The following is an 11,790-nucleotide window of genomic DNA, read 5'->3' as shown; positions in this document are numbered from 1 at the left end:
TGCTACTTTATAATGTCTGCAGGCCAAATAATTATTTTTAATTTCAATCTTTCATCATCATAACTTATTTTGTTAGTACTAATGCTCTGCATTTTTTCTTTCTGTCATTGCATACAAGAATTTTTCAACTGCATTGTCATATTTTAGGAACCTTTTCCAATAGCATCCTTTACTGGGCCTTTGCTATGGTCATTTTGTTGGCTTTATATAATTTTGAGCAGAGTAGTACTGTCATTTAAATTTAGGATACATATTGCATGATGCTGGATTTTCATGTCTATCACATCATGTTATATATTATAAACTATTTGACTTAGAGGAGATGCAAGCAAGTCCTAGCCCCTAAACCTATCAGGAATTATTAAACTACTTCTATCAAGTTTAAAGGATTGCAAATGACAGAAAGAAAAGGAGCTTACTCTTTGTCACTCTCCATGTTGTATTGTGGAGGAGCTGACTAAGATTTAGCAGTTGTTGTTTCCTTCCTTGATATAGTTGACTAAAGCCTCCCCAAAAGTTTAAATGATAGCCATTTCCTGTCGAGGAGGAGCCATCAAGGGAGTTCTATCCAGGTCAATGCTGGTGTTCAATGGTATCATCTTGATGCTATTGCGCCAATGAAAGGCACCACCAGTGAAGGGCATAGAAACAGGGCCTGCATCATTCAAAGAAGCTAACAAAATCGATGTATTTAGTGACACGTTGAACACCACCAGACTTTTCATCATGAGAGATGACATTATTGAAATTTCGAGATTAGAATAGTTTAGTGTGCATAAACAATATGTTGAGAATTATTACCCGCTAATGGCGGTATGATCCTATCCAATCTTTCATGAGCAGTGGCATCATCCTATTGTTTATTGCACCAAGAGTTGAAAACTTGAACACTGCCAGACATTTATCAAGAAAAGTTGTATCATAAAATCTCCTAATATCATCCAGGTTGAAGAATAGAGTATTTTTTTTTTTATCTTTTGTTCCTCATTATAAACTTTTCTTTTATTCCATGGGATCTTAGAGTGAGTCAAAAGTCTTCTATTGCATTTTCCAGGAATCTCTCATAATGTACTCAGACCTAATATTTAAGTGAGCCAAAGTCTTCTAAGAATATTGTAATCTAATAACTAATCCAAAAGACAACCTGTCACCTTTATTATTTGTCCTTTTTTTTTTGTATTTTTTTTCCTTATTGTCTGACTAAATTTATTTTTCTTGTTTGTCACTTCATGAAAGTAGAAGATAGGTTTTATTTTTATGATGGGTGTTGCACTATAAATTATGCTTTTCTAAGGCATTTTAGGGCGGTAGACAATACTTGACCTTAATCATGGTTAATGTGATGATCATGGTTCATGGTTTGCAAGATCATCAGGAGAAAGGAAATTACCTTCTGATCATTAGCCATGGGTTTAGGTTTGATCAACTCTTCATTTTTTTCCTGATCATTTTTTCAAGCTTGTGGTGTTGTCATGTTGCTGCAGCAGACAGTATTGGGGACACACTCGAAATTGGCGACACTCTCAATTCCTCAAGCGCTTTAGTTTCTGCGTCTGGGAAGTTCACTTTGCTTTTCTTGCCAAACGCTTCAAATTCCAACTACAGCTATCTAAATATCAGGCGGCCAAATGGAATTGGTGCAAATAAGGCGTGGGTTGGCAACCGAGACTCACCTGTTTTATACCTTTTTGGAGTTCTTACCTTGGACTCCAACAACACATTAAAAATCATTACAAACAATGAAGGTGGCGGTGGCGATCCTCCTATAGTGCTTGGCTCTGCGCCAAAAAGTAGTAGTAATGTTGTGGCTACTTTGTTGGATTCTGGCAATTTTATCCTGCAAGAGCTGAACTCTGATGGATCAACAAAGCAGGTGTGGTGGCAGAGTTTTGATTATCCAACAGACACCTTTTTACCAGGCATGAAGTTAGGTGTCAATCATAGCAATGGGCACATTTGGTCTCTTACGTCATGGACTGACTTCTTCTATCCACTGTCTGGGCCTTTCACCCTTGGTTGGGACCCAAATGGTCGCCAATTGGAAATTCGTGGACGAGGGGTGGTTTATTGGAGAAGCGGAAACTACAACACAAGTAGTAATAGATTTGAATTTATCATACCGGATCAAAGGCTTATGTTCAATTATAGCATTGTTTCAAATGAGAAGGAAGAGTACCTCACTTACTCAACAGAATTTTCGTCATCATCTCTATTAACTGCTTTAACAGATTGGCAAAGGAAAGAACCATGATTTTTGTAGTCCCTTGAAAAAGGCACCTTTACATCATGTTTAGAATTGACCAGTTTAGCAGGCTTTCCTTCCATTTCAATCAAATTTTTTGAACAAACTAAAACATGGGCTTTTCCATCCTTTACATCTGCATCCTCTGATGGTTCAGCCTCTAGTTTCCTCTTTCGTGCAACATGTGCTCTCTCTTCCTCTCTAATATAAAGGGAAATGATCATTTACCCAATTTCAACAACAAAGTTGCCCACCTGCTCCACTAACAGTTTTTTAACCTCATTTTTCTAAAACACTCTAAGGGACTATTTCCCTAATACCCAATTAATTTTTTTATGGGACTTTTTTGCCCTCTCCTTCTTTCTCACATAGAGAGAGAAGTCATCCTCCACCTTGTTGCGCTCCGGTGACCAGTGGCCGGCCGCCGTCTCAGTCGATCGGTGACCGGATTCCGGCAACCGATGACCGGAATCTTGAATCCTACTGCCGGACTGGTGATCAGATTCCAGCGTCTGATTTTATTACCCCCCAATAATCATATTATTGCCCCCTAGTAACAAGTTCATTGGGGATCAATAATTAGTGAAAAATGAAGATGTTTTTAATTTTGAATGTTTTAGTAGGTTTATCCAAATATATAATCTTATTATTGCCTCCCAATAATCTTATTATTGCCCCCCCCCCCCAGTAATATTATTATTGCCTCCCAGTAATAAACCAAAATGAACACGCTACAAACGCATTTGATCAATTTATATGTTCAATTGTACACGTTACTTTTTTTTTCTCAGAGCTCACAATATACCAAAAAAAAACAAAACAAAATCATAGTATACCGAAAAAAAAAATTTCTATGGGCACCCACCGGAGTGTGAGGCCGGCAATTCGGGTCTCTTCTGATTGATGCTCTGGGTTCTCTAAGGCGAAGGCTTGGAAGTTGACCAGGACTTTGAGGTGGAAATGAGGTTGGGCTTCGATTAGGGAGGCTTCGAGGCGCGGTCGACTCCTCCTCCTTTGATGCCGCCCTTGAATTTGCTCTAGGCAGCAGATCGGATCTACCGGAGATGAAATTGCTATGGGAACTTCGTCGACAGCCGATAGGTGGGTGGATAAAGATGGTCAATGATGGCAGAGCGGCGATCAGAGAGGTCGATGGTGGGGATTGGTTCGGTGTCGATGATGGCAAAGCGGCGATCGGAGAGGTCAATGGTGGGGATTGGTTGGGCGTCGATGATGGCAGAGCGGTGATCGGAGTGGAGGTCGGAGAGGTCGATTGTGGGGATTAGTTGGGCGTCGGGTCGGGTCCTCAGTGAGGGGGATGGAGGAGAGACCCGAGTCTGGATAGAGAAATCGGTGAGAGGGATGGAGGGGGGGGGAGAGAGATGTGTAATTTATTAATTAAAATGAGGGTAATAATGTCAATAGATGTTAGATTGGGTAAGTAGGGTTAAAAAAACTCTTAGTGGAGTAAGCGGGTAATTTTGAAGCTGAAATTGGGTAAGTGGTCACGACCCCTTAATATAATCCCCAGATAAGGGACAATCAATGATTACTTTGTTAGAATAGCTTCCACAAGAAGAACTTCCATCAACTGTACCCAACTTTTTAGCAAAACAAACCTTTCTCGAGTGACGATTACTTTTTGATGTCATGTTCATCTCAAAACTTAAGTTTTTCTTGTGGACAAGAATAGCTTGTTCCAGTGTTGAAATTATGTTGCTGCATTCCTCCATTGTAGGACATATGACCTCCACCTCCATTTTGAGAAACAAAACTAGCATGTGACATCATATTATTGTACTGAGTGTTATTGACCATACAATTAGATGCAGAAGGCACAGGCATGCTAGAATAATGTGAGCCACTGTTATTCATGAAAGCATTATTATATGAATTCACAAACCCAATATTAGTTGCCATAACAGTAGATGGTAGAGTAAAACCAACTTGAGTAATTGCACTGATAGGTGATGAATTACAGGCATTGACATGAGTCACTCCATTTGTCATAGTAATCATGCCAAAATTGTTGTTGAATGATTGAGAAGGACAATTATAAGGAAATGGCATACTAGTAGAGTCATTCCATTGCACCCATTGATTTAGAACTAGATCTCTAGCAGGCATTCCACCTTGTGCAACCATTGTAGTAAGTGGTGATAAAGATAGAGCCTTGTGCTTTAACTCGATTTTAAATTTAGCAGATAAAAGTAAGGATCTTACTTCTTCCATGGTAATTGCCTTTTGTCCTCTAATAATCTGCCTAGTATGACCATACTCACTTGGAAGACTAGCAAGAATCAGAAATTTAACATCTTGATCATTCATCTCAACTCCTGCCACAGCTAATCGATGTCTCATATATTTAAAAAGCAACAAGTACTTGTCTATTGAGTCAGAGCCTTTTTGGATGTTCTGTAATGCAACCTTTAATTTCACAATATGCGGTTAAGAAACAATAGCATATCTTGGCTTGAGAGTAAGCCATACCTCCATAGATGTTTGACAACCAATTACCAGAGTTAAAGCTTCAGCAGAAAGTGTGGTTGTAAGCATGGAGATAAGTAAACTATCCTGTTCCATCCATCTTTCTCGAGCAGCAGAATTGTTGGTGAGAGAGCCATGCCATCATCACCAACAAGAAATTGGGGTGGACAAAGATGAGAACCATCAACAAACTTCAAGAGACCGGCCATGACCTCTGAGGTGATGTTGCATCTAAAAGACCCAGGTTGGATAATTTGTTTCGTCCAAACGAACATAGATGGTGTTGTAGGTTTGAGTGGGGAACGCCATTTTTCTTCAAATCTTGTACTTGATTCACGAACCAATTTTCACAAATCAAGAACATAATAGTGTAGATCTGAGAGTAGACCTGTCACTTGGTAATTGATGATTCTATATACGATTTTATTGTTGATTTTGCTTAATCCTTAAACAAATTTGATCTTTCTACTGGTAATTGAACAACAAAATGAAGAACAAAGGAGGAAGAAGAAGAACTTAGGCTTTTGATCGGAATCGCAGCGAAGAACCTGATGATGAACCAAGGATTAGGCCGCCATTGGCTCTGATACCATGTTGAAAATCATGGTGTGATGATGAAGATACCAGAAAGCATGAAAGATTGGCTATGGAATTGTGTATCAAAACCAAAGTTTCAAATTTCGGTTTCAGTTTCGATTTCGGTACTTCAAATTTAACAAAATTTCGGAGAAAGTTTCTATTTCAGTGGAAATTTCGGTTAAAAATAAAGAAATCACATTAATTTCATTTATAAAACAATTTTTGAATGAAACTTTTATATAGACTAAACTAACCTGTAATAAACCTATTTACAATATAGCCTCTCTAAAATTATACATAAATAATAGAATTGTGATATTTAATATAGACGAGTAATTAACTAAAACTGTAGTAAGTTGCTAAACAAGTGTTTTTATCTATATGTAATTATAAATGTTCTATATATTGACAATGTGAATGTGATTTACTTTTTTTTTTTTTTAATGGCTGGAACCCAGTGGGAGGCTTTGCCATCACGCATTTTCACTAATAATTAGAAAAATACATCGGGAGGAACGTAATACCAAAACCCCGTGAATGAAAATGAACAAGTACAACAAAAGCAATATAAAGTATTAGTAATAAGAGCTACTATGATGTGGTTCGATCCATGTGGTTGAATTGCTCTCATTTAGTATCATACAATATTTCTCCCAAGTAAATGAATTTTGGTACTTCATCACATGGGTAATGTATGTGTGTTGATCTCTTCCCACATGAAATCCATATATCGGATATTGTGGAATTACCCAATCTGGTGTTTCATTGTATGAAGCATACAACATTTGGGATGAAGAATGATCAAAAAGGCCATATGTGCTTCCACCTTGTGAGCTTGATCCAATTTCGTAAGTACTTTCTCAGTTAGAACTCATTTCATAATGGGATAATGAGAATGGAATGGTATAGGGTTATCACTATATTGAGTTTCTATGTCCATTGAGCCAAGACTTGAAGAAAATGATTCAAACTCATTTAGAGACAAATGGCTATCGCGTCTTCCTTGTGCATCCCTAGCTCTAGAACTGTATTCACGATTTGCACCAGGATAAGAAGTATGATCATCACTACTATATTAGTTGTAGTGCCATGATTTGCCACTCCCCCTGTCATTTCCATATTTTGCCTCACGATTACAAATAGAATGATGATGTGGTTGGAGACTTGGAGCATGAGTACTTTGGTAGCAGATAAAGCAAAGAGGGTTTTGTTGTATCCAATTTCAACTTGATTGGAAAAAAAAAATCAAAATTTTCAGATTTTGTCAGTGACAAACGAATTTCATAAAAATTTCAGACAAAATTTATGTGTGAATTTTTTAATATATTTTATGTGTGTAGAGATTTCGGAAATTAATAATTTCGCGGAAATATATGGAAAATTTCCGAAAATTTTAGGAAACTCCTAACGGAAATGATATAACATATGAATTTCGTTTCGGTACTTCAAATTTACGGAAATTTTGACCGAAATTTCGGCAGTTTCAGAGAAACTTAAAACCTTGATCAAAACCCTAAGATTTGTGAGAGCGAAGAAGATGATGAAGAAAGAGAGAAAGAGAGCTGAACAGAATTAGATATTTTTGTGTGTTTTTTTACAATGCTTAAATGGCTAACCACTTATCAGGTAACACTTATCCTATTAATACTGACTTAGAGCTAATTGTTTTGTTGACTATTGACTATGACCATCAGCATTTGACTTGTACTCTCTTAACACCATGAATGCGGTATCTGTACTACCATGTGGCTGGGTGGATGTCTTTTGATCACCAGTCTCATTGGGTTGATCCTCCATGGCTTTTCCTGTGGAGAAAGAGAGGTTATTGGAGGCATTTTCAAGTCTTCAACTTCACCATAGCGCACAATGACCTTCTTGGCTATTACTTTATGATACTCACATGTACACAATTTCGATAATGTATCATTTTCTAGTTTTTCATAAATCCAAGAAGGGAAGTATATATGGATTACATTTTCTGCATGTGCATTCAAATTCCTCCTCTGTCCTGCCATTTCTTGAAACAACATTACGAAACTATAAACATGAATGGTTTGTAGAATAGTTTTGGAGCTATATAAAACCTATTATGCCTCCTACCACAGTAATAGAAGTAGTGTTATAATCTTCGGGGTAAAATCTTGCAAGCTGGGAGTCTGAATCTTGAAGTAAAATTTTTGTGAAGAACAATTTTGTGGGGTTTAGAATTCTAGATTTTAGCATATGATACCACTTGTGTATTCATCCTATCGCTATTGAGTAATAGTTTTTTCTTTCTTTGGAAATTGCTATGTCTAGATATCTAATATGATGTAGAACGAATGGCGACAAGGATAGAAGAATAGCTCGATTATAAAAAGGGAAAACCCGGTTTGCTGCAAATTTGGCATTCGGTGTCCGAATCATGATTACTATACCTTTTCGGAAAGGAAACGACGCTAGGGACAAAACTCATAGCTTTGCCACGACGTGTGAGCTTTTTCGGGCTTTCAGGATCGTTTCGGGCCTCAAACTGCGATTTACTATTTTTCAGAATTTTCGGTTTTCTAGTTTGTTTTGGATTTGTTTTGTTTTAACCTGTGGGCCTTAAGGATTCATTGTTAGTCGCCCTAGGGTTTCTTTTCTCATATATAAGCAACCTTAAACGGCTGCAGAACCTATCTTTTATCATATTATCAATCAAACTGAGAATTTTCTCATTTATCTCTAGTGGACTCCAGATTCTTTATTTTAGGTTTATTGCTTGTAAATCTAGGGTTATTTTTCCGACTGCATCAGGTAATATCCCATTAGGCATGAAATCAGGAACCAGAGGTCTTTTTGATCTCTCAGAACCAAACTCGATCAATTCCACCACATTGACATGATGACTTCTTCCTATAGAAAAAAAAAAGAATTAATGAATAACCCTTATTTTTGGACCACACAACATTTTAAACTACAAAAAGATTGCAATTTAACAGCTCTGTTCTAAAAAGAGCCAAAGCTTCCCCGACCAAGTTTATCTTTGAAATCAAGCGTCATGTTCTTAATATCTGACTATATTCTTGACATAAATTTTGGATGCTTGGAATATTAATGATGCCCACAAAATATTCTGAGTATATCATCACACCAGAAGTTCTTATATTAATATACTGTGACTTCGGGATAATGGAAAATTGCTACTTATTAATGTCTGCCGGCCAAATAATTATTTTTGATTCCAATCTTTCACCATATAACTTAATTTCTTAGAACTAATGTCTGCATTTTTTCTCTGTCATTGCATACAAGAATTTTTCAACTGCATTATTATATTCTAGGAACTTTTACCAATAGCATCCTTTACTGAGTCTTTGCAATGCTCATTTTATTAGCTTTATATAATTTTCAGCAGAGTAGTACTGTCATTTAAATTTAGGATACATATTGCAAGATGCATGGATCTTTGTGTCCATGACATCATGGTATATATTATAAACTATGTAACCTGGAGGAGATGCAAGTCTTTGCCCCCAAACCTATCAGGAAAGGGGAGTTGCTAAAAGACTTCTATTAAATTTAAGGGATTGCAAATGCAAACCCATTTATGACGTTGAATTTCTACATGGGGGAAGCATAAAGGCCATAGGCTGGATACCTGAGTCTTGCCTGCACTAAACAATATTGCTGGGCCTGCATTATTTGTTACTAGTGGTTGACTCCATGTTGTATTGTGGAGGAGCCACTACTACACAAAAGGCTTCACACGACGGTTTAAAACTGTCGTCTCACGTTTTGCATTTCCGTGGTCTATCGAGGCGTCGTCTGATGAAACGCTGTCAGACGACGGTTTTCAACCGTCGTATACCGATCATTGGGTCGACGGTTTGCAGCTGACTTCGTCGTCTGATGGACCGGCAGATCTGCCGACATGCTGTCGATAGAAATATGTCGTGGTGTGACTTCTACTCAGACCACACTTTTTAGGAAAATGTGGTGTGATGACTTAAAAATTCAGTGCATGTGTGCTTTCACACGACACATATAACTCAAACTGTTGTACCAGACATATGAGACCATGATATCAATACAAACCGTCGTCTGAATTGTAGAAATTTTGTTTGATTGTACCCTAAAAACCTCATCAAATGACATATTTTCCTACTATTGTTGTAATGGCAAAATTCAGATTCTGGAAGCAAAAATGACCAAAAGAATGGTAATTTAATCATAATAGAAAGCTGTTATAATCCCATAGCATTCTAAATGGATCCGATGTATCCACAAAATAAGGGATCACAAAATAAGGCGAACTGCAATTAAGGCCAACCCAAAAAAGACCAACTTCTAGCCTCAGTACAACTTCTACCTAAACAAATTTCTCTCTATCACTTCAAAAGCTTTCGTCACTGCTCCATCTTCCACATGATTGTCCGGTGCATTCTTCAAGTTTCTTCCCCACAGCCTCTAAGTCTTCCCTGACATCTGGCTTGTACTCAAGATTCAAATCCAACTCTGAAACTTTCAAAAAAATTCAATATCAAAGCCAAAAATGCACACACAAATTTGAAACAACCACTACACCATAAAATTCCATTGATAGCAACCCGAAGTCTGTAAAATACTAACATAATTTAAATGCCATGTAAACAACGATCTAATATTGGTCTACTATAGATTAGAAATTAATGTCTTTTGTGAGACTGACTTTGAATGGTTTTGAGCTGAGCGGATGAGCAGTTCTTTATATTGAGCTTGCAGTTTCGCCAAGTTCCATCAGGATCCGCAACACCTAGTACCAAAATGTTCATATATAAACAAAGTGACCTTAGGAATTAGACAAAGTGAGAGAGGGATGTATACTAAGGTAAAATGTGCAAGTATACAAAAGGGGTAAAGCTCTCTTGCTAGACTTTAAATCAAGATCACGCAATCAAACATAATTCTACCTAATCAACAGTTCTCACTCACAGTTTAGTATGATTGATGCTACTGTTAACACGAAAATAACAGGAAAACATAATCAATTTCAATCATCCTTCTGTCACTGAAAAGCCCAAAGAATTAAACATTCACCTACATAAAGACCCTAAAATATTGTCATAAGTTCTCTACACTTGTTTCCATTTCCAGGCAAAATCTCACATACAGCAAAAAGGTACTTACTTCCCTGTATAGAATTTGTTTTCAACAGGTTACAATTCTTAAAAGTGTTAGATGTGTGGTGGTGTTATTAGCTACCTCAGCATTTGATGAAACTCTTTCAGCAAATGCAGCACAAACAGCACTTTTCATCATTTTTACTTCCTGCATAAATTGCAATAATAAACTGCAAGTTTTGGCCAAAGGAAACAACAAATTGCAGACAACTTTCAAGTAAACTTACTGGCATCTCATTATTTGGTCATTCAACAGATAGTCACAATCTGATCAACCATTGTTGCTCCCTGCAATCCAAAACGCAAGTTCTTTTTTTCAATATCTATAGCCAAACAGAAGAAGATGCATGCTCATTGAAAATTACTCCCAAACAAAAATCAAAATCAGTTAAAAGTATACATTGAAGAAGATGCCTGCTCTGATGGCTGTAATCTGATAAGGCACATGAGATAAAACCTCGAGTGTTCCCAAGTTTAATTAAGAGAAAAAACCTATTAAAAAAAAAGAGTAAAGACATAAATATTTCTTATGAAGAGAATAGAATTACTAAGCACACTGACTTCAATTCCAAGAGAGAGGAATGCAATTTGAGTACATATATACCGATAACAAGAGAGCGATTTCAAGAGCTTCAGCCTCCTTGAATGTAACAAATGCAGTCTTTAATTGACCAGGGCTGACCTTATGTTCTGGGCAATGGCTTGGCTATCCACAATCGAGACCGAGTACCGTGACATTTTTGCTGTCGCGAACTGTGCCTCCGCAATGCTCACCGTCCTCCCTTTAACTATATCTCCAATCTCATATTAAACATAGAAGAAATCTGTCAACAATCATTAGTAACATAAATTCAAATTGAGAAACAGAAACCCTAACCCCCAATTTCACATTCTCATACCCTGACAAATTAATCCCAAATTAATATCCTAACTTTCAATGAGATCGAGAATTCAAAAACCTAAATCCCAATCACCATAACATAGAGCGAACAAGAAAAAAGAGAAAGGAAGAGGAAGATCGAGGACTTACCATCAGGTTCCATGACAAAAAGAAAGAAAAGAGAGACTGAGAGAAGATATGAGAGACTGAAGGTTTCTTCCCATTAAACACAGCATCAGGTCTCACAAAAAAGAGGTTTTTCCACGACTTAATGCAACCACCGAATAGATACACATCTGCCTCACTGCAACCCAACAAATTCAATTACCATCAGAATAAAAAGGACCAAAACACTCACAGAAACTGTCCAAAAGGACCAAAACAAAGCAGTCCAAACAATCAAACTTAATCTCATGATTCTCATCAACAACTCAACAAGACAACAAGAGTTACAAGACAACGGAAACCATGAGTCATCT

The 11,790-nt window shown here is 37.2% G+C and overlaps 1 protein-coding gene and 1 long non-coding RNA gene across 4 annotated transcripts; one reads left to right on the top strand and one right to left on the bottom strand.

The window, feature by feature from the left end:
* Window positions 1-1,330: 1,330 nt before the first annotated feature.
* Window positions 1,331-2,251, top strand: LOC112203368 (G-type lectin S-receptor-like serine/threonine-protein kinase CES101). The gene has a single exon (XM_024344346.1). It carries the CDS (start codon window positions 1,331-1,333, stop codon window positions 2,249-2,251), a length of 921 nt encoding a protein of 306 aa, XP_024200114.1.
* A 7,226-nt stretch (window positions 2,252-9,477) lies between these two features.
* Window positions 9,478-11,475, bottom strand: LOC112165396. Of its 3 annotated transcripts, XR_005800890.1 has the most exons (5): window positions 11,114-11,475; window positions 10,832-10,923; window positions 10,514-10,719; window positions 9,981-10,064; window positions 9,478-9,787 (listed from the first exon to the last, which is right to left on the bottom strand). It is a non-coding gene; the product is annotated as an uncharacterized LOC112165396 (long non-coding RNA). The 3 variants fall into 3 exon arrangements; XR_005800888.1 differs by lacking the exons at window positions 9,478-9,787; window positions 9,981-10,064 and having other exon boundaries at window positions 10,072-10,719; XR_005800889.1 differs by lacking the exons at window positions 9,478-9,787; window positions 9,981-10,064; window positions 11,114-11,475 and adding an exon at window positions 11,036-11,065 and having other exon boundaries at window positions 10,072-10,719.
* Between the last annotated feature and the right edge of the window lie 315 nt (window positions 11,476-11,790).

This window comes from Rosa chinensis, chromosome 5 (genome assembly GCF_002994745.2).
Source record: "Rosa chinensis cultivar Old Blush chromosome 5, RchiOBHm-V2, whole genome shotgun sequence".
In the NCBI taxonomy this organism is placed as follows: domain Eukaryota; kingdom Viridiplantae; phylum Streptophyta; class Magnoliopsida; order Rosales; family Rosaceae; genus Rosa; species Rosa chinensis.
The sequence above is the reverse complement of the archived record's forward strand: the minus strand, read 5'-3'. Positions and strand labels throughout refer to the sequence as shown.